Source organism: Adiantum capillus-veneris, chromosome 9, assembly GCF_014529385.1.
Source record: "Adiantum capillus-veneris isolate H3 chromosome 9, ASM1452938v2, whole genome shotgun sequence".
NCBI lineage: Eukaryota > Viridiplantae > Streptophyta > Polypodiopsida > Polypodiales > Pteridaceae > Adiantum > Adiantum capillus-veneris.
In genome coordinates this window covers 157420172-157443868 of record NC_140939.1, presented here as the reverse complement: position 1 = coordinate 157443868, position 23697 = coordinate 157420172, and the positions used below count along the sequence as shown (strand labels likewise).

General features: G+C 43.6%; 1 protein-coding gene across 2 annotated transcripts in view; it reads left to right on the top strand.

Annotated features, from left to right (window-relative positions):
- The window catches only part of LOC147451445 (putative 4-hydroxy-tetrahydrodipicolinate reductase 1, chloroplastic), a 93347-nt gene extending 80576 nt beyond the window's left edge, over positions 1-12771 (top strand). For both annotated transcript variants that reach the window (XM_086520352.1, XM_086520351.1), the window contains 4 exons: positions 9936-10037; positions 10119-10228; positions 12137-12224; positions 12300-12771. In XM_086520352.1, coding sequence (XP_086376478.1) covers positions 9936-10037; positions 10119-10228; positions 12137-12224; positions 12300-12368 — 369 coding nt within the window. In that variant the 3' untranslated portion in view covers positions 12369-12771. The remainder of the gene's footprint in view (positions 1-9935; positions 10038-10118; positions 10229-12136; positions 12225-12299) is intronic.
- Positions 12772-23697: the final 10926 nt, after the last annotated feature.

Here is a 23697-nt window from a genome sequence, read left to right as displayed (position 1 = left end):
CCGAGAATATGCTTGATGAGGAACAACCCGAAGTGGAAGAATTGGATGAAATCCTTGTTCCTGAACAGATATTGGCACATAAAGAAAGAAAGGTTAGAGGAAAGGTTGCAAGACGCTATTTGGTGAAGTTCAAGAACTATCCATCGTTGGATGCCAAATGGATGGAAGAGTCTGAATTGGTTGATTCACCTCAGCTATTGCAAATGTATCTTGAAGCCTTTCAGATGGAACCCACAGTGACTTGATGTAGACTTTTTGGAGCAAGGCAAGAGCATGGTTCATGATGCTCAAGAGAGTAGTTAAGCAATTGTATCTACTCTTTCCATACAGAATTTAGCTAGAGAAGTTTGTGCTTGAGAGTACACTAGAAGACTTCTATGCTTGATATATGTGTCGTAGCCAGGTTGGTGGGATTGTATAATCGTCCAACGCTACATTTCCGGAAGCATGTATGTCTTGGATTCCCATCATAGAATGTATGTGATATCAGGAGGTACTGCATGTATTATTGGCATGCAAGCGAGGTCGCTTGCAGTATTTCAAGGGTGGGGTGTGTCACCAGGAGGTGTATTTTTCCTGTTGTCTTCCGTAAATAAGTACTAGATATTTTTATTTATTTTATTTTTACTTGTTTTCCCAGAACCCTTGAAAAGGTGCAAGTGGACATTGCATGGCCAGTGTGAAACGGCTGCGGCTGAATAGGTTTCTCACAGCGGGAGTCTGGGTCGGTCAGTCTGGGATTGGTCGGGCCAGTTAGCACTGAATTCCGATCAGTATGAAAGCCTGTGTGCGCCAAATGAAATCTGGGCCACTCAGAAAGTCACTTACAACTTTATAAGTCAGTGGGAACTAGAGAATTAACTCAAAAGGGGCAAACTGGACACATGGCGGCTCGTGGTGCAGTTTTCCCTTCCATCAGCAAGAGGGGGCGCCCAATTTGAGAGAGGAGGTTGATTTTTTATCATAAGTGAGCTACAGTGTGTGTGTGAGTAGTGGGTGCAGGTCTATAGCTTTAATGGAAAGCTTGCCTTCTCCTCTGTCTCATGTAGCGCAATGATTTGCTCTCGTGCATCTCTCTCTCCCCTTTGGCACATATGGTAATGCCCCACTAGTTGGGCTACTCAATTGAACATGTACAGTTTTGGGGGTTTATGCACGTTTGCCAAGGCAAGAGCCTTCTGAACAGGAACCGGATTAGCTAATTGCTAATCCCCCACAGGTACGCACAGTTCCATTGCAAAAGATTGCGGGTTCAGAGAGTTTTCTCGCATAAAAACTCGTCCAATTCACAGGGGAACTGTCAGCCCTTGGGACACGCGTAGGCGTGTTCGCTCCGCTAAAAACGATCCGAAACAGCGAATTACAGCCTGCTGTGTTTTTCTGCAGGTTTAGGGTTTCGCACCTAAACTGCAAGGGAACACCGGGGGAGCCTCGTGAGAGCCTTGGGATGCGTGTACAGGCTTTTGGGCACCCGGCAGTGAAAAACAGGGAATTACAGCCCGCTGAAATTCTGTGACAGCTCACCAGAAAGCTTCCAGATAGCGAGGGAATTCGTCGTAGACAGGTGCTTTTGACCTACAGGGGTTTTTGCGTCGTTATGTTGCCAAAATCAGGTCGAAAACCTGCGTTTTCAGCCCTCGCCAGGTTTGGACAGCTTTGTGAAAGCTTGTGCGAAGTGGTCGGATCGTCTACCTTAATTTGAATAAAGGAATACCGAAAGGGGCGCCAGTCTTTGGGGCCTACAGGGTGTCGGTCTCGTGTGCGCAATGACATTCTAGTCGCTGGACGCAACTGTGTTCTCTTCCCTTCTCAGTGCTCTGTGTAAAGTTAACTGGTAATTGAAATAGTACCGCCCTCTACGTTGTACAGGCCGGTTATAGCATCTTTCTCGGGGATAATCTTATCCTCTCGCAGATTGCTCATATGCAGGAGGTAATGCCGGAGATTAGAGCGGCAAGGGAAAAAGGCAAGATTGCCTTCTACCGAGATGGAAGAGTGGTAATACTGGAGCGACGCGCCACATGATGGTGCGAGACCTATGGGACCACACTCAAACTTGCCGCCTGGAATTGTAATGGATCTATGCGCCTTGATGTGGGTGCTTTTGAGGATAGTTTTACTGGAAGAGACATCATCTTCTACTCTGAGACTCATCAAGCCCTTGGGCAATCTATGCCTCACATCAGGTGTCACGAGTCTGTGGCAACTTTCCTTGTTGATTTCTTTTTGGGGAAATTTTATTTGACTTGTTTTAAAGCACCCCTTTGGAAATGCCAATGCCCGAGTTGCATAATGTGAGGCGGACAGTGAGAGTCTAGGCCGGACGGCCAGTGAGCACTGAGTTGGGCAAATGGACTAAGGTTAGCCACAGTGGGGCTATGAGTGAAAATCACTTGATAGCTGGTCGACATTGTATTTTTCGATGTGGTTCTAGTGGTGATTGATGGCAGATGACCAGTGTGAGTGCCATGGAAACATCTCCTAAAATTTAGGGAACTGCTATTTTGGACCCGAAAATGTGTTCGCGTCATTACCTTCGGTATGACCAGGGGAACATTTTATTGTTCTGTTGCCAAGTCAACTGACGCACCAATTGAGATATTTTTAGCCAAGTTGGCCAAAATCGGAAACTGGGTGAGGTGTCACTTTGTGAGCACTTCTGCCACTTTGAGGAGAGTCTACAAGAGGAAGGGGGCGCATTTTTCAGCAGTAGGTGGATTGCAATAGGTTGCAAGAGCTATGGAGTGCTTCCTTTCCCTCTTATGTACAGTGCGGTGCTAGGAGTGATGCCCTGCACGCTACGCACTGCTCTCTCTCTCTCTCTCTCCCCTATGAGCAGTATGTTATGCCCCTCTAGTGGGCTTTTCATTTGACCAATGTACAGTTATGTGGGTTCATGCGCGATTGTCGAGGCAAGAGCCTCTTGCACAAGTACTGGATTAGCTAGCGGCTAATCCCCCGCAGGTATTGGTGAACTCGGAGAGGTTTCATGTGCGAAATCTTGTCCGATTCAAAGGGCAAGTAGCCCTACAGGTGCAGGAGCTCGAGGACTTGCTACGGATGCGACCGACACGCGAAACGGAGCCCGAAACAGGGAATTACAGCCTGCTGTGTATTTTTGCAAGTTTAGGGTTGCTCTAAACGGACCCTAATACCCCCAGGAGGTTCGGGGACGTGAGGGGACCGATGTACAGGTGATCTGGCATATTTCCGGGGCAGAAAACAGAGAATTCATCGTGCTGCAGATTCTCGCCAGGTTTTGCAAAGTGTCCGTATGCGTCAGGAAAGTCATCTAATGCATGGGGATACTGACTGTGAAGGGTCCTAGTACAGTTATGTTGCCGAAATCGGGCCAGAACAGATGGAATTCAGCCCAGATTGTGCCGAGTAGCTTGTAGGGAACCACAGGTTTTATTCCCCTCTGTTAAAGAATAAAGAAATACCGAAAGGGGCGCCAACCTTTGGGGCCTACAAGTGTCGCTGTTTGCTTGGGAGCATTCTAGCTTCCTGGCCGTGCTTTTGTTTTGAAGTGTAATTCCATTCTCAGTTACAGGTTCCTTTGTAAGTCATTGCTTTGTGTCGTGAAGTCAAGTGTTGAATAATCGGGTGAAAGCTAACGTCTACCGCCCTACTGGCCGGTTTTATCAGGTGATACAGATGGGAGACAACATGCAGACAGGAGACTCGATCAGAGCATAGAGGGCGGGGCTCAGGGGGAGTGGCAGTGTTATTCAGAGAGGAGTTGCAGCCTTTGATACATATAGCCGGCAGGGATGAGCAGGCTAGGTACATGTGGATGAGATTGAGAGCAGAGACATGCAAATACCTTCCCCCGAGCACGTCAGTCTATGCATCACCCAGAGGACAGTCCCCCTTTTCTATTTTGGATGATGACATAAGGGAGTTCTCTAGAGCTGATGACTTCAATGCTAGGACTGCCCATCATTCTAGGGGACTTCAATGCTAGGACTACCCATCACGAGAAAGTATTTTATCATACTTCAGAGGAGATGCTGAGAGAGCTAGATGTTGTAGAGACGGGCGTATCCAGACTATCACAGGATGTGGAACATACTGAGTATGGACGCACTTGATAGACATGGGAACTGCACATGGATTGGCCATCTTGAATGGCCTACAGAGATTTCCCGCTGCGGGTGGTTTTATATGCTTTCCACACAGACATGGAGCCAGCACAGTGGATTATGTCATGGCACAACCGAGTGTCATCTCTAGTATCCAGAATCTCACGGTTGGACCCAGACCTGTTGGGGTGGCAGTGGATCATGCCCTTTTGTCGATGACCATCTCTTTTCAGTTTAATGTAGCACACAGTCCACGAGCAGCAGCACCTACTCGCTACACCTTCACGCGAGAGACAGACTCTGTATATATCGATGGGATCTACAGACGACTGTGCATTGAGGAGCCAGGGCGACCTGTGGAAGAGCTTACTACTATACTGACACAGACATCACATGATGCAACAACAGAGGCATACCCACACACTGAGCCTGAGCAGAGACTCCGTTCTTGGAGCATGCCGCAAAACAGTTGGTATGATGTGGAATGTTGCGAGACTAGAGCCAGACTTCAGAGGGAGGTGCTTTTGGGGGACATCACTCACAGACAGTCACAGATTGACTTCCGACGCCTAGTGCGGGGGAAGAAGAGGGCATTTTTGGCTTGACTAGAGCAGGATCTATACCAGCTATTCTTGAGTCAAGACTCACGTGAGGCATGGCGGCTCTTTCATGAGCACTCTCCCCCCCCTTCCATTACCTCTACAGAGGCCTGGGGCCAATACGCTTCATCTTTGTATATAGTTCTTGGACAGACGCCCCTTCCTTATCCTCTCGATCCATGTCCACACGCATGTGCTTTTTTCACCCCGCTAAGATGGTGAAGAAGGCCATTGACAAGATGAGGACTAGGAGAGCATATGATCATGATGGCTTAGTGGCTGAGCATTTCATGCATGCCAAAGATCTACTAGTAGAGCTTCTAGCAGTTATGTTTAACCCTGCCATGTGTGAAGGCTTGCCCGACACTTGGAGCGTATCTACTATTGTACCTATCTTCAAGTCAGGAGACCCTATGGAGCCTGGGAATTATTGCACTATCATGATTGGACACACATTGGCACGATTGTACGCATCCATTCTTGAGCAGCTAGTAGATTGGTAGAGAGAGAGAGGATACACGCGCCGGGCAGACAGGGTTCAAAAAGGCTTCTCTACTCTTGACCATATCTTGACACTTAGAGCCATCATTGAGGAGGGCAGATCACATGGGAGACGGATCTATTGTAGCTTTGTGGACTTCCGCAAAGCATTTGACACAGTACCCAGAGCTAGATTGATGCACAGACTACAGGAGATGGGAGTACCTACAAAGCTCATTTGGGGGATCATGGCATTATACAGGTCAGTAGTGGGGCATGTACGCACCTGAGAGGGTCTATCTACACCGGTTCACTCCACTTGGGGTGAAGTAGGGCTGCCCGCTCTCTCCTACTCTATTCAGTATGTATGTGGATGAGGTTTCTGACTACATTGAGAGCGATGGTGATAGAGGTGCACAGCTGGCAAGGACATGGATTCCACTATTGTTATATGCTGATGATATTGTGTTGATCTCCGACTCTCTGGAGGGAATGCAACACCACTTGGATGCTCTGCATAGGTTTGCCCACGAAAGTGGTTTGTCTGTCACAAGACGGGCACCACGTGCCAATAGAAAAGAACAGACTGAATAGACTTTTAGCACTTCAATAACAACTGAAACTGAAAGAGAGACGACACGCGACACGGAGTGGCGGAACTCCATCCCAGAGAGTATTGGCCCCAAACCTTGGCGCCCCTTTCGGTATTTCTTTATATTGCATAAACATAGTACAAGCCGATACTCGAGACTCTGCACCTTCTTCAGGAAGCATGCCAGAGGATGAGCCCTAACCTCATATTTAAAGGCCCTTGGCCTGAAAAGCAATGATAGTGAAAAGCTTTCAAAACTCAAAAACTTATGGTCTCAAAAGCAATGCCAAAAGTTGCAAGTGCAATTTACGAAGATCCGTACAGCTTGCCACGTCATCAGCCATCGCAAAACGGGGAAATCCGTACAACCTGCCACGTCATCAGCCATCGTAATTTCCGGAACTTCCGTACAGTTGCCACGTCATCAGCTTTGCGTGAGTGTGTGTGTGAGTTTTGCTTTATTTTAATCCCTTTATGTCACTGGGGCCCCATCGGACGGGGTCCCCATAAGTTGGTAGGACTTCTTCTTCTTCTGCTACTTGTTCTTCTTAGGGTTTAGGCTCCTCGGCCGGCATCTGTAAGTTGGCTCCATTTTTTAGGCTTTGATACATCAACAGTTTGTGACATTGTCTGTCAACCTTGGTAAAACCAAGGCTATGGTGTTTAATACCACCCCACAGTGGATCAGGAGGTCAGCACCTACATTCACATATGGCCAGGAGACCGTGGAGTATACGGATGCTTACACCTACCTTGGTGTGGTTTTTAGCGAACCAGCATTTTCATTAAGGAGAGCAGCAGAGACCAGATTGACTAGAGCCCATGCAGCATTGGATAGTTTGGAGAAGATGTGTTCGCAGGTTTAGTTTTAGGAGCCTCGAACGAAGCTCTGGATCTTTGACACTTTGGTGGCCTTTGCATTGCTCTATGGAGCTGAGATATGGGGACCTTCATTGGATCATCACGGGAGGTCGGGTTGCACGGATGGATGGGGGGTCATGGAGAAACCTCTGGTCTCTATGATCTCGCAGCTCATTAGAGCCAAGGCTTCAATACCACGTGGCATTATCCGGGCAGAGCTAGCGGCCCCCCCACTAGTGGTTGAGGCGCTCACCAGATCAGTCTCCTTCATACACTGCATGTGGGAACTTCCCAGAGACAGATTTGCCCGCCTTGCACTTGAGTCCTCTCGACATGCAGGGAGATACAACATGCTGGTATGGGGAGATGACATCATGGTTTCAGGTGCATGGGTTCAGCATAGACAGGTTGCCACCCTTCCAGTACTCACTAAATGCACCATCTCTCACTCTTACACAGTTTAAGATCACCAGGCTCATCCGCCAGGACTTGACTTAGCTAGACACCAGGAGGACATGGATACAGCCAGCACAGGAGCTGGGCACAAAGATGGCTTTCTACAAAGAGCATCTTCTCCAGCTTACGAAGGAGGTTTTGTGACAAGACCCAGATACATGGACACCCACCTGTCTCATGGGATGCGATGTGCTATTGGCCAAATACGCACATCTTCACACCAGCTGCGGGCTGCGGATTGAGAGATATAGCGGAGTACTAGCAGAGGCCAAGACATGCCCCTTGTGCGACATGGAGCCTGAGAGAGAGTTGCACTACACATGCCGCTGCCCCGCCTACTAGGAGATACGAGGCCGCTTCCATTGCTTGTTTAGAGAAGGTTTTGGACCACTCAGAGTCATGGGGTACGAGGATGAGAGATGCTTGGGTTTGTTCCTGCTCGAGCTGCGCAGACACAGAGATAGCCTGATGAGAGGAGAGGCTAGCCAGTCTCAGAGACGGATCACAAATTTCTTTAGAGCAGACATTGGGCAGTCGGAGGAGCTACTCCCACAGCAGAGCTCACATTCGTCTCACACCAGAGGCACACTGATCGACCGAACGATTGAGCTGGGGAGATCAAGACGCCCACGACTACAGAAGACTACACAGCATCGACAAAGGCTGCATCAGAAGATTCAGATCACTTTGGTTAGACATGCACGACGCCCGGTCAGACTACTGACCATGGAAGAGATTGATGAGATCCGCCAGCCAATCGATGTTGGATCTCTTGTGATTTAGCTATTTAGCTATCCCAGCCAGCTGCGTATTTTGCTTAGTTCACACCGAGCAGCTTAGGATTCCACAGTATTTTTGTTTTGTTATGTTGTTAGTTAGTTTATTTTGTTTCTCGACTTTGTATTAGATCAACCACATTGTAACTTTCTGGTCTCATAGGTCACTTTGGCCTTTTGAAGACGTTAATATAACATTTCATTTCATTTCATTTCTCTCTCTCTCTCTCTCTCTCTCTCTCTCTCTCTCTCTCTCTCTCTCTCTCTCTCTCTCTCTCTCTCTCTCTCTCTCTCTCTCGTATCACCCTCTTGTATTGGGCACCCATTGTATCAGTGGTCACACATACCCCACACAATTCTAGCTAGTAGCACTCGTAGATTCATTTTAGTATCTGTACCCAGACATTGTATCAGATTCACCAGTTTGTAATTGTTTGGTCTTATAGGTCATTTTGGCCTTTAGAAGACGTAAATATCTCATTTCATTTCATTTCTCTGTGTGGTGCCATTGTCTTTTTCCTCCCCTTCCACTGCACGCTCTGACACCAAGGAGGACTGCCCCTGATGGGGCTATCAATGCACATAACCCTGCCCGTCCATCAGCCAAGTTGCCTGACCCACATATAAAGCCCACGACCCATATAAATGGGGGTAAAATAGGAGAAACGGGAAAGCACGGCAAATCAAGGGAGTAGGGCACTAGGAAAATTTGAAATAGTGCCAAGGCTTGTAAAAAATACGCAGCACACGCAAAAAGCGAGAGTTGGAGAGACAGCTGCGGAGAAAGCCAGTATCGTGCAACAAGGCCGCATATGGCTGAAATGGGAAAATACCTACCGGACTCTGGCCGGCTATAGCCACAAAACAACCCTCATTCTCTATCACCTATCCACGGGAGATACCCAAGAACAATTGGAAGAATCTAGAGGGATGCCAAACTCTTTAACACTGCTGACATGGCACAGCATACGGATATGCGCTGTGGCTGATTTTGGTACTTGGGAGTTGCTTTTTGGCAACAGAGACTTTTAGTCCTTTAGCTTATGTGTTTTTAGCACCTTTGCAAAAATAGCAAGTGAGGCTAATGTACCTCTAGCAATGAGATTGCGACTCTGATTGTATCAGGTTGAGAGTGTCTGTGCACTCCGGACAATTTTAACTACAATCTTTCATCCATAAAGTAAAAGTAACGTCAGGGACGCCTAGTTGAGGGGCTAGGCTTCTTAGAATGGAACTCCACCACTTTGTGTCTATGTTTTTTCAAGTTCAGTTTAATGTTTTCCATTCAAATTTTGTATTGTTGTAGTGTTTTACCACCTTGTCAGGGAACTCGCCAGTTTCACATACTCATTCTCACGCCTTCTCACTTAGACACCTTACACTCACTCGCACTCACACTCAAAAGTTACACTCGTATTCTACCACACATGTGAGAGAGTGTGCGCCTATACAAAAAGGGCACCTGGCAGATTTGTGTAGGTGTAACAATTTCCTCATGGTTATGTATTATGTATACAAACTTTGCATATACTGGAGCACAGAGTTTGGTGTCTTTATCAAAAGATTTTGAGGGTTTTGTATGAAATTTGTAGCAAGTAAAACATATCATTTATTTGTCTTATTCTTCCTGTCTGGACAAGCAGCGAAGTTGAGGTCACATTTGTCAAGTTTGGATCTTTGTACTTCTTTGGTTATTTGCAGCCTCTTCTTCGTAGGTTTGTAGTAGTATTCATTTTTCGATTTCGTATTTAGCTTGCATTAGGACTTAAGAATTTGTTCTTTTAGAAGTTGTTGTGTGAAGTTTGATTTCTAGGATTAAGTTTTTGAGATGCCTTATCCTTTTAAAAAAAAAAGTTGAGTACTTATTTTAAGATTTAGCCAAGTAAGCTGCATCAACTTACTTTGCGCATGCCTTTTCTAGAAACATTTTTAAGTTAATAATGTTTTGTTTTATCTAGTTTTGTTTCATAGCAAATAAAGTGATTTTGTGTCCATTGCTTTTATAGTTTTATGAGTGCTTTATTCCCTCTTATAATTCGTGAGTTAGACTATACTGAACTTATATAGCATTTATTTGTCTTGTCAGGTTACAGAGTCTCATCAATCTTCAAAGGTGGATACATCAGGCACTGCAAGGGCCATTGTTGCTTCTTTCAACAAGTTGGGGGTATCTTTCGAAGATAAAGAGGTACAATTGTTGACATTGTTGTCTTAGGTTGAAGCACTTATTGTAAGAAGGAATCGGAGTCAATTCTTTGCTGATTTGCAGATTGAAATGGTCAGAAATCCCCAGGAGCAAATCTCCAAAATGGGAGTACCTGAGGAACACTTAAAAGGCCATGCCTTTCATACATATTCATTGACTTCCCCCGATGGCATGTACGTGCTTTCTATTTATTTCAAATTAAAGTCAATGAGGTTTTTCCAATCCTCTTATCATCCAACTTTTAGATAGCATGTAAGGCTTGCTAGCTGGGAATCTTGGTCAAGTTTGGTATCAATATTACTTACGTCCATGAGTTGCAATAATCATTTCCTCATCCATTATTTTCAAATTGTCAGATTGAGGGCATGCAATAGATTTTGTCAATTAAGCTGCGGGGTCAACGTGTGTTCTTCCTGCAGCAGCAACACATTTCAAAACACCGCCCCCCCCATCCCCCCCCCCAACCCACCCCACCCCACCCCACCCCAACTTTCACGCACACGCACACACAAATACAATGTCATGTGCACATGGCTCTATCTGCCATGTGGACATGCTAAGGGATTTTGTCCTGGCAATTTTATGAGCTTGTTTGCAGTATGTGCATTCCTAGACAAGTCCATTAAACAGGCTTTTCGGATTTGGAAACATGGCTTAAGATAAAAGCAATGTTGTGGTCCAGTTCCCACATCAAATAGATCACTAGGTTATGAAATATGGGCCTCCTAGCACTTTAAAACTATGCGTGCACACATGTAATCATTATTTTGAAGGAAAAGCCAATAGGCGCGCACTTTGAGACTTGGACCCACAAACTTTGAGGATTTGCTTTTGTGAACTTTGAGGCTAGTGCACCAAACTCGAGTGCAGCTGTTCCTCTCACTTTGTGCACCCATTGTCCTATGGAGTTCGAGGTCTGGTTCTCATTCACACAGCTGGTGGTGACTTGCAGAATTCTAGGTCCAAGAACCACTATAAAAGCAACCCCTCTCTCTTCCTCTCATTCTTCCCCTGATTGGAGCAAGTTTGCTAGCGTTTTTGCTCAGCCCATCTCCTCCGCTCTCCTGTGTCTTTGCAGCCTGTCTTCTGCAGCCATCAGCCGCTTCAATTCAGCCCATTTCTTGGCCATCTGCGGCCCATCTTTTCTCATCTCCTTGCTGCCATATCTGCTGTACTTTTAGCCGTCTTCCTCTTTGAAATTCTTTGCGTTAATCAGCTATTCACAGCCATCTTCCTCCCCATCTCTGCTGCCTCTTTTCTCAACTTTTTTGCAGCCAATAATCGGCCCTAGATCCCTATGACATCAAGTGTGCAAATAAGCATGGAAGGCCATACGCAGTCCACATCGAGTTGGATCCATCAGCATCATTAGACTGCCTCGGAGGTGCTTCTTTCGGAAGAGTTGCTGTGGTCGCAATCTCCCATTTTGTCCAGTTGTGCCTTGCATTAGGTATCATTTGTTGGACATTCTATTCATGTGATGGAAAGCGAATACCACTTTGGTAATGGGTTGGGGGGCTTTGGAGAGGGTTGGTTCATCAGTGTGTGTCCTCCCCCCCCCCCCCCCCCCCCCCCCCCCCCCCCCCCCTCTCTCTCTCTCTCTCTCTCTCTCTCTCTCTCTCCGACATTGTATTAGATCCACCAGGCTTGGATCAATTTGGTGGCATAGATCATTTTGACCTTTTGAAAACGTTTAATATAACATTTCATTTGACCATGCATGACGGTCGCGGTAATATGACTAAGACACTAGATTTTGCATACCAAGCTTGTTTGCCCCTACCAAGATGCATCTAATAGGAATACCACCATATTCAGAGCAGAACATTATGTGCACCCTATCGGACACATACACATGTTCTCACATGAAGCAAATCGCTGTCATGTGTCATTCGTCCAGTTGGGATTTATGCTCCATAGAGCGTACATTCTAATGAACAGTTAAACTATCCACAGCCAATATGATGAGTTGGAGTAACAAAATATCAAGGGAGCAATGAAAACTATCGTCATAATTGGCTAATATTTTTCAAGTCATGATTTCTTAAGTGTTTGTAGATGACTAACATGAAAATGTACAGGGTGAGCTTCAAATTTGAGCATAATGTATGCGGAAGGTCGATTTATGCACAGGGAACCGTCGATGCCGCACTCTTCTTAGCAAGAAAGGTAGCTTCAATTTTTGTATAAAAGAACCGAACCAACATGTAAAATTCACATGAAAAGTTAATTCTCATGGTTCAGGTACAAGAAAAAGCAACAAAGAAGGTTTACAATATGATCGATGTCTTACGGGGTGGAAGTATGCGGTAAATGTTTTATTAACAGGAATGTAAGTTGCTTTTTGCTGCTGACGACTGCTGTTGCTTCTGAAAGCCTAGAAAGAGAAGTTTTAGATTGCCCCAAAGTTGGAAGAGCTTACTCTCTTGTTTTGAAGCACTAACTAGAGATCTTGAGAACTAACTAATGAGCGGTTACATGGGCAGTTTTGTTTGGCCTATTCTGGCAAACATTATTACACTAATAACCAAGAAGGGACTGGATTTATTTCCCAGATAAGTTGAAGCGAGAAGAGGAAGGCAATTTCAGAGTTGCCTCATTGAGAAGTAAATTTTGGCTATGGCAATCCACTTGAGCTGGTTGCAGTTCTTTTTTTCTGTACCTTAAACTGTCGTTGAAATTTTGGGTGAAATCAATAATTCGAGCATTTTGAATACGTGTGAAGTGTCTGGACTGCATTCCTTGGGACGGTTTTATGGGCTGTTTCTTACCTGCGTCGTATGGTTTATGCGAATGTTAACTGTCAGTTCATGGTACATCAGCTTCCTCAAAGTAGAACATCTAGCAAAGTTTCTAAATTTTATTGCTAATTCTGTAGGGGTGAGTTCTAAATGAAATTTACTCTGTGAAGGACCATCACAGTTTTTTGTTGCGAGTAAATGCATACATATTGCTCAACAGTAGAACATGGCATCATATGAAGAAGAGAGTAAATTGAAGGCACTTAATGCATACATATTGCTCAACAGTAGAACATGGCATCATATGAAGAAGAGTAAGTTGAAGGCACTTATTGCTTAATCATACTTTTTGGCCTACACAAGGCCTTAGTAAAGCATTGAACTCTTGGTAGCACACGTGGATTGCTGGTTAAAGCTTGTTTTTCTGAGTATACTCTTAGTAAACCATTGAACTCTTGGTAGCACACTCGGGTCACGTATACTTTTCCCATCCTCTAATGTAGGTCATTGTGCCTTTTCACCTTAGGTCCTTTTGTTTGGTTCATTGATGATTTGCATCTCTAAGGCACAGAAAAGACTCACATGGATTGATGACGTTTATCAGACTATTAAGGCATGCTTCTCTTCCAGGGTTTGTTATTCCTTCTCTTATGTTTATATTCTGACTTTGGGATTGTGGCACTTTTTGACTTGTAGCACTTGGAATCCCTGCATGAAAGTAGTACAATAGTACTTTCTACCATTCTTAGAAATTGTGAGATGCAATCTTTCTAAGAAGTTTAGGAGCCCACAATATGTTCATTGAATTAAGTTTTGCCTTTTATTTTTAAACATCAAATGACCAAGTAGCCAGCCACAATATGTTCATTGGATTAATCTATTGCTGCTTTCTATTATTATACCTATGCAAATAAGTCAACTTTTGACCTCACTGTCTTGTTAGTACAAGCTGCCTTGCATTCAAATGTGCCCAATTGATCACTAGTTAGTTTGATGGTAGCAAAACATCTACTCATTGTATGCCCATGTTTTTGGGCTTAGATTGAATTACCGAGTTTACTAGTGTGTGTGTGAGAGAGGATAAGAAGAGGAATATAGAGTAACCTACTTACCTGTTTCCCTCTTCGATAACATGTCAGAAGTTCAACACTTAGTAGATTGCTCTTTGAGGTGTCTTGATTTTCCCCTAAACCGTTTAAATCTCTCTCTCTCTCTCTCTCTCTCTCTCTCTCTCTCTCTCTCTCTCTCTTTCCATTCTTAATTGACATGTATCTAGTACCTTCACTTAGAAGGAATGGTCGTGATGTTTTGTTTTTGGTCCCATGAGTCATATTTAACCTCCATATACGATAATTTATTTATCTTTACTTTCTCTAGTTCATGCTCATATATTAATGTTCTAATTGATAGACACATACACATGCACATACAAACACATGTATATACATACCTTAATGTACACACGTTGTCGGGGGATTAAGGGTTCGAGAGGTGAGTTGAGAAGGCGTGGGGTATCAGGTTGTGAGGTGGTAGATAGAGAAAACATAAGAAACAGATGGATGAACACCAGTAGGAACCCCAAACACACATTATTTCATTAACATTGAAAGAAATTGTACAAGGTGTGGTATGATCTTTAACAATCACCATAATGTTAATAAACCTTGAGTAAAGTGGATTGAACAGCTCCAGCATTGATAGCTAATTAGAACCGTTGCTTGGCTCCCAATCAATCACAATCTTGGAGTCTTCCCGATGCATGTCCAAGCCCTCAAAGCTCCATACACTCGAGCCCTCGATGAACGTTGATTGGCCCTTACTCTAAACATCGGTACTTGCCCATTTGCTCTTGAGCTCACCCTTACTTTACCCACGTCCTTGAATGCATAGCAGCCTTTTGCCTGCTGTCAAATCCCAAATCCGAGGTGACCACCCAAGTACTTGCCCTTGTAACCAATTTGGTCCATATTATAGTCGACAGATCAAAGAGTGTAAGGCTATTTAGGTTGATTCCCTTCTATGAGAGCTCTTGCCATTTGAGTATGAGAGAATAATCCACCCTTGATGCTCGCCTCTCTTTCATCATCCTCCTCCTCGCAAACCCTTTTCCTCTCTCCTAATTTTCCTTCATGCCATAGCCATCCGTTGAGCTTCATGCTCTACCCTTGCTTAGTGGAGAGGAAGAGAGAGCACCCCCGAGAAAGAGAGAGGAAAGGAGATCCCCCCTGCGCCTCCCTCCCTTCACATCTTCTTTCTCCCCTTGCTCACCCCTTGCTTCTCCTCCCTTCTCGTTCCTTGCTTCTTGCAATATCCCGCTTAAAAAGTCCCTTCTCCTCCTTTAATACCAACGGTGCCATCATTGACGTGGTAGGGAACAAGGCTAGTGATGTAGCAAGACCAAGTTTGAGTTGCGCGAAAACTGTCGAGAGTAGTACCGAACAGGGACACCTCCCGATTCTGGTGATCATTTTTTGCTTTATACTCGAGCTCTTCCGAGAGGGGGTTTCTAATCATCGAGCACAAAAGTGGAGTTCCTCAACTTTCACTAAGTGAGAATAGAGCCACACAGTGAGTGTGTGTGTGTGTGTAGTGTATATCCCCCCAACACCCCCCTTGCTTGCTCGGGGCGAGTTGTAGCTTTTACACATGTTTCGAGCTCATTGGACTCCTCTCCTCCCTAGCCAATCACATGCAGCATGCATTCAAGTACATGGGTAGTCTTTGGACAAGTATCCTCCTTACCCTTTAGAGAGAGAGAGCTTGAAAATATCTAGATATTTGTTGGATGGAACTAGAAGCTCATTGGACCCCTTTTTAGCCCAACTAATAGCATTCAAGCACACCATGTGGTTAAGCATAGGGAGAGTCTGACATGTGTCCCATGTGCCCTTTGGGTGAGTGGAAGGTTAAGTCAAAGATTCCCTTAACTTTGGTACTTTCATGCATAGGAAGATTCTTAATCACCTTCCGTCATTAAGTTTGTAAGGTCTCTTTTTGACTCAAGCATCTTATCTCCCCATGCATGGGAAGCTTCTCAAGCACCTTCCTTATTAAGTTTGTAGGGTCTCTTTTTGACTCAAGCACCTTACCCCCCATGCATGCATGGGAAGCTTCTCAAGCACCTTCTTTATTAAGTATGACAAGCACCTCAAGTACCTTAGTCATCAAGCATGACAAGCACCTTAATCATCAAGCACCAACTTAGTCATCAAGCACGACAAGCACCTTAGTCATCAAGCACACACCTTAGTTATCAAGCACGACAAGCACCTCAAGCTTAGTTTGGGTTCCCAAGCTCAGCCCTAGCTTACGTAAGGTCAAAGGACTTTTAACACTAACCATTGGAGGTCTTTAATGAAGCTAACCCTAAGGTCTTTTAAGCTCTATTTGTTAACCTTGCTCTTTGATAGACCATCTCTTATTTGGACCTCTTTACCATTGGCCCCGTGTTGAGATAGATCCGTAAGCACTTGTCTATATTCTAACCTTTGTTCCCGTTTATTATCCCACATTAAATGATCAGTTTAATATAAGAAAATCATTTGGATTGGTTAGATATTAGATTTAATGACATTACCTCTCTCTTGAAATCATAGTCGTCCTCGACTATGAGGTAAAAGAAATAAAGTCATAGTCATTAGTCAATTTGTCTTAGCGGGTAGAGGATCCCTTTTTACCCTACGACATCATTCCAAGATGGATCACTAATCCATTTGGTGCTTGGGAGACATTGCTACTGCAAGCATGTCTGCTCTTTAGTCCATTTCATTCTCCCAAGTAGAGTGACAAATTCTACATGGTGTTTGAGAGACATCGATATCCCAAACATGATTCTTAGTATGCATACTACTTAAATTTGTGCACAATAAAGAGAGAATTAGTCTTATAAGACAAAAACATTGATCATTTAAAAGAAACATGTACATTTGCTTACTCTAATGTAGCATTGTAAGCGTTGACAAGGTTCATACTATCCTTAAGCTGGATTCCTTGCATCCATCTAGCATCTTCAAAAGGATAATCTTTGAACTTAATAAGATACTTTTGGATAATCTTACTATGTCGTAGTACCTTGTCTTCATGCCAAAGGATAGCTTCGGGTTGTAGCACCTCTTTTTGGTCTTCGATTTCGGGAGGGTCTTCAATAATTGGTTCATTTGGAGGCTCTCCTTTGTAGGATTTAAGTAGGCTCACATGAAAAGCATTGTGTATGAGCCAACGGTTAGGCAACTTGAGTTGTAAGCCACCTCATTGATTGACTTCAAAATTTGAAAAGGAACATAGTATCTTTTTGCTAGTTTAGCATAATACTTTTGATGGCCCGTAGGATTTTTTCTCGTCATTTGTCTCAATGGAGCCTTAGGAAACTTAAGTAAGACCCAATCATTTTCTTTGAACGTTAAGGCCCTTCTGTGCTTGTCAACATCAGCTTTTTGCCTTAGTTGGGAGATGGATATAGCCTCCTTAATCTTTTGAAAAGATGCTTGTAGGTCACGGTTATACTCATTGAAAGCGAAGATCTTCCCATGTACTTTAAGTAGCAAGGGACTTTTAGGTCTTCCGTCTATGATTTCAAAAGGTGCTTTTCTCGTAGAAGTATGGATAGTATTATTATATGCATACTCTACAAGAGGTAAGTACTTTTCCCATTGTGAGCGTTGATTTACTTCTATAACATAGGTCTTTAGTAGATCAAGAATCGTAAGATTGGCTATCTCACTTTTGCCATCCGTTTGTGGGTGATAGTTTGAAGAGAAATTCAGTCTTGTACCTAGATTTTTGAAGAGACCTTTCCAGAAATTAATGGTCATTCTAGGATCTCTATCTGAAATGATGGATGTTGGCAATCCATGGTGTTTGAAAATATGGGTTATGAAGAGAGTTGCCATTTGGTGTGCCTTAATAGTCTTCTTGACAGGAATAAAGTGTGCTTGCTTGCTAAACCTGTCGACTATTGTCCATATTCTCGTATACCCATGGATATACTTGGGTAATCCAAAGATAAATTCCATGGATATACTCTCCCATGGTGAATTAGGAATTGGCAATGGCTGGAGTAATCTAGGTTGCTTCCCTCTATCATACTTGGTCTTTTGGCATACCACACATTTTGAAACATACTCTTGTATGTCCACTTTCATGGTAGGCCAATAAAAGTACATCTCTACTCCTTGAAGAGTAGGTTGAATGCCTCTTTGCCCCGCAGAGAAAGGAGCATGGGATTCATACATGACTTTCTCACGAAGGGAGTGGGTAACACATAGCCTATTGCCATGGAGAAGATAACCATCCTACAAGGTGAATGGTTCCTCTCTCTTCCCCAAAGCAAGGACTGACATTATGTCTTTAAAGTCAGGGTCAGTAGCATACTCATCTATCATAGAAGATAGATCATTGTGAGTTGCTATTGACACACCATTAACTTTTGGTCATCGTGAAAGTGCATCAGCCACTTGATTGTGCTTACCAGCAATGTGGAAATTAAATTGCGAAAGAAAATTTGCTCACATCTTTTGTTTGTCGGAAAGCTTTGTTTGCGTCATGAAGTACTTGAGACTTTGATGGTCTGTTCTTAAAATGAATGGAGTCCCCAATAGATAGTGCTTCCATGTGTCTAGGGTATGTAGAACAGTTAACAGCTCTTTCTCATAAATGCCTAAGACCCGTTCATCCGTGTTGAGCCTTCGGCTCGCATATGCTATGGTATGCCCTTCTTGAAGCAAGAGTGCTCCAAGGCAATCACCACACGCATCACATTGGACCTCAAATGGTTTTGATCCGGAAACATAAGGACTGGTTGGGAGGTAAGCTTCTTTTGAGCTTGTCAAAAGCACTTTGTTCCTTAGCAGTCCATGAATACTTAACATTTTTCTTTGTTAAGTCATGTAATGGTCCTGTTATTTGAGAGAATTTTGCTATGAAGCGTCTATAGTATGCACACATACCAATAAAGCTTCTTAGCTCATGTAGATTCCTTGGATTAGGCCATGCTTTTGTTACCTCCAACTTTGATGGCTCCATACGGATACCATCTTGAGAGATAAGATGACCTAAGTATTGAATCTCTTGAAGAAAAAATTCACTTTTCTTTAAGAAAAAGCTTATTCTCCCTTAATGCTTGAAAAATCACTTGGAGATGTTGCTTGTGTTCCTCCAAGGAATTAGAGTAGATGATCATATCATCTGTGAATTTGCGGCAGGGTCTAAAAAGTTTCTCCATTAATCGATTGACTGTAGCTGGTGCATTTCTCAAGCCAAAAGGCATGATTAGATATTCGTAAAGGCCAAACGTTGTACGAAACGCGGTCTTTTGGATATCTTCATTCACTATCCTTATTTGATGGTAGCCACTTTTAAGGTCAATCCTAATGAAGTAGGTAGAACCTTGTAGCTTATCAAACAGATCTTCTACCCGAGGTACGGGAAATCTATTTTTGATAGTGATATGGTTTAGTGTGCGATAGCCCACACACATTGATATAGTATGTAACATCTTTCTTTTTCACTAAAAGGACTGGAGAACAAATGGGAGAGGAGTTAGGCCTCACCATCCCTTTGTCTACCAATTCTTGTACTTGGCTCATGATCTCCTCTTGTTGATCTTGGGAAACTCAATAAGGAGGTTTGTTAGGCGGTGAGCTTCCTGATAGGAGCTCAATTCGATGGTCATCATCTCCTCGTTTTGGAGGTAAGTCCATAGGGATATCATTGATGAACACATCTTGGAATCCTTTTAGAAAGTTAGACAAGTCTAACTTTTCTTGATTCCTTCCATTCACCTTTGATGAAACATTAGGACCTTTTAGGGACTCTTTGACAAAAATCATGTATGCAGCTCTTTATTGATTTATCAAGGGCAAGAGGATTTACAAGTGGTATAGTACAACCAAACTCATTAGAATCTATATAAATATTCTTTCACTTGTAGGTGAAGTAGATTCTCATTTCAGGGAACTTTATATTGGCAGTCATGCAGTTGAACCATGGTACCCTAGGATAGCATCGTCATGTTGGAGAGGGAGAGATAAAGAAGTCTTCTTTGTCGACATAGCTTTGGACATGAAGCCTCAACTTCCCAATCAAGGGAGTAACGGAGGCTTGCTGTCCCTTGAAAGCGGCATCGGCAGTTACAACATCTCCCATCTCAAAGGCTTGAATGCACAACTTGGTGGCCAACTCCATTGATATGAACTTGTGAGTAGAACCAGGGTCAAATAAGATGAAGGCATCATGCTCCCTTATCTTTCCCCAAGCATAGGAGAGATGCGATCCTTTGCAAAGAGCATCCTCTTTTGGAGCTTCGATAGTGGAAGCTCTAGGAGTCTCATTGTGAGCATTTCTTTTGGGGCAAGAACGATAACCATGTCCTTGCTCCCCACACTTAAAACATTTGTGATCCTTGCGAAAAGTTTCAAGCTCTTCAAGAGAGTCTCTATTTTTACATTTGTAAACTTCCTTTCTCCGTGGACCGATTGTTGTTGTTTGTTGTTGTTGGAATGGCCTTGGGAAGAAGGTTGGGCATTAATTTTTTCCTTTGCATCACTTTTGTCTTTATTTTCCATGGGCTTGACATTCCATCTAACCCCTTGTTGGAAATTGATGCGTGAAGCAACCATGGTATGGTGGATTACTTCACTGATAGAACCAGGCCGTTGAGAGTTGACATACTCGGCCATCTCTTCAGGTAATCCCACACAGAATTGTTACTTTTGCTCAGCAAAGTCTATCTTTTGAAAGACAGTAGCCTTGAGATGTAAATCCCAAAACTTGTGCACATATTTGTGGATAGACTCATGAAAGAGAAGCCTCAAACTCCACCATTTGGTGAGCACTTTGTCCTTTGCATCGCTTGCAAGGAATTGATTCATAATGGAAACTCGTAGAGTTTTCCATGTCTTTGGGGCTTCAGCGTTGCCACGAAGGCTAGCCCACCATTGACGAGATGATTTTTAAAAGTACTTAGCTACATGGTGTAGGTTGGAGGACTCCGTGAAGCCCTCGTCTCCAAAGGCCGCATCAAATTGTTGGATGAAGGCCAATACTTTGTCGGTAGCACCAAAGGTGCCATCATAGGTGAGAAAAGAGATACTCTTTCCTCCCTCTTTGAACTTCTTTATCTTTTGTGACCTTCGCCATGCACGGTAAGATTTGCGATGTCCTCCCCTCTTGTATTCCCTAGGAGAATAGCCATAGCTTTCATCGGTAGAGGAGGAAGGTGAAGAAGAAGGAGAAGAGGATGACCTCTTTCTTGCCCTTTTCTTTCTTAGTTTCCCCTCTTCCCTTTTGGAGTGACGAGGAGAAGGACTATGGGTTAACCGTTTCCTCTTGGGAGGAGTTGGCGATCGTTTAGTCCGCCTTCTTCGTGGAGCCACATCTTCGGAGGAATTTAGGGATTCATTACTTTCTTGATCTTTGGATTCCTCCTTTTGTATGTGAGAGAGTCTTCTTTTGGGGGTCTCATCAAGAGGCCTCCTAAGCTCTCTCTCCTCTTGGAGAGGAAAGGAAATCCCACAAGCACGAAGTTGTTGAGTAACTTCGGCTTGCAAATCGGGGTTGCCCATAGCTTGTTGCAACCTAGTAATAAGATAATTAACAAACATGGAGGAATCATCATTATCACCTTCATGTGCAAAATCAAAGTTATCAATGTTCATTCTACTCTCTTGGTTATTGTCAGCCATGTTAATTAAACTTATGTGTTTACTTAGTGTATGCTTTGGCAATTCAAAACCTTAGTTGCCACTCTTCTTAGCCTTTGAAAATAGGCACTTAAGTATCTACACCCACGACTCAAATTGGTTAATTATAGAGAGTAGTGGAGCGAGTCTAACATAGCGAAGTTGGCAAGGGATAGCTCTTTTTGGGCTTCTTATGGCTCAATAATGGTAAAGCGGTAGGCAAGTCTAAAAAGACTCCATTATTAAGATCAAAGCTCCCGAGGTATGCACTAATCCCACATAGTGGACTCAACAAAACCGATAATAATTCCCGGTCCCACTTACCCTAATATAATTAACAAAATCAACCATTAATAGGCTACTTAAGGACCTCTCTTCTTAAGCAAGAAAACAGAAACCAAATGCTCTGATACCAATGTAATGGAAATGGCCTATGAACTTTGAAAGTAGCGGAATTAGGAAATTAGGTGAAACACTTTTGTGAAATTACTTTGTGAGCATAGCGGGTGAACTTAATCGATGGTAGCAACATAAACATGGTACTTAGTTAACTTGGCATGAACAATACTTTTGCAAGAGAGAGAGTTTAGAGAACATGACAATAGTTGAGGACCAGATTCATATGGAGCCGGTCCCCCCTCCAATAGGCATTTGTATTATAGTTTCTCCCATCAAGAGAGACTTGGTACAATACAACCTTTGTGTTCCTTGTGACCTAGGTGATGCAATGAATATGGAAAGCTTCATGCATCACAAGCATAGCATAAACTTTGTAGAAAGCATTAACTATCCCAAGCCTCAGTCCCAAGGCCTCAAACACCTTCGAAGGTCAAGAGAGCTAGTGGGGAATGAGGATAGGGAAGAGGAAGAAGGAACATTCCGTAGGAGAAAGAAATAGTTCCTCACTTATCATCACTCTTCTTGCTAGCATACATAATAGCATAGTAATGAAGATTGAGAAGATGGAAAGCTTAAGCATTGAAGCATGGCTCTTGGTTGGATTTGCATTCCATTGCCAAGAGTGGTTGTGTAGGCTCTCACTTCTCACAAGCTTGGAGAAGGAGGTGGAGTTCCTCAACTTTCACCAAGTGAGAATAGATCCACAAAGTGAGTGTGTGTGTGTGGTGTATATCCCCCCATCACCCCCCTTGCTTACTTGGGGTGAGTTGTAGCTTTTACACATGTTTCGAGCTCATTGGACCCCTCTCCCCTCTAGCCAATCACATGCAACATGCATTCAAGTACATGGGTAGTCTTTGGACAACTGTCCTCCTTACCCCTTAGAGAGAGAGAGAGAGAGAGAGAGAGAGAGAGAGAGAGAGAGAGAGAGCTTGAAAATATCTAGATATTTGTTAGATGGAACTAGAAGCTCATTGGACCCCTCTTTAGCCCAACCAATAGCATTTAAGCACACCATGTGGTTAAGCATAGGGAGAGTCTGACATGTGTCCCATGTGCCCTTTGAGAAAAGGGGTGCCCTTTGGGTGAGTGGAAGGTTAAGTCAAAGATTCCCTTAACTTTGGTACTTTCATGCATAGGAAGCTTCTCGAGCACCTTCCTCATTAAGTATGACAAGCACCTCAAGTACCTTAGTCATCAATCATGACAAGCACCTTAGTCATCAAGCACGCACCTAAGTCATCAAGCATGACAAGCACCTCAAGCACCTTACATTAGGAGAAAGTTGGACTCACTTTTGGGCCCTGTAAGAAGTTCCTCGTCGGCTTAGAGAGAGAAAATGAAAATGTTAAATTGTGTATTTTATGTGATACTTTTTTGCGCCAACAACTAAAATGACATTCTTTGCTAGGTAGCCGCCGTCTTTATCATTCTTATCCTTCGTTCTCTTTTTAGGAATCCAACTAACCGTATGACTAATGATTTGAAATGCCAACTTACAAGTGTTCCCTCCAGAAACATAAGCCACACGAACTCTATCAACTCTAAACATGAGAATATGGTCTTCCCTCCCAAAACCTGAGATATTTCATGAGTTTTGAGTGTGTCTATTTCTCTATCAACTCTAGGAATGGAGAACGCTTCTTTTTCTAATGAAAACACCAATTTGAACTTGCAATCCTCAACCCCTTCATCTTTAATACTTATCCAAAGAAAGAACACACATCATCTTCATGTTGATGTATTGCAAGAGTACGCACCGGTGCAGAAACGTAGGAGGGAGTCTTTCTTATCTCAACGAGAGAAAGAACTTAGAAGGACAAA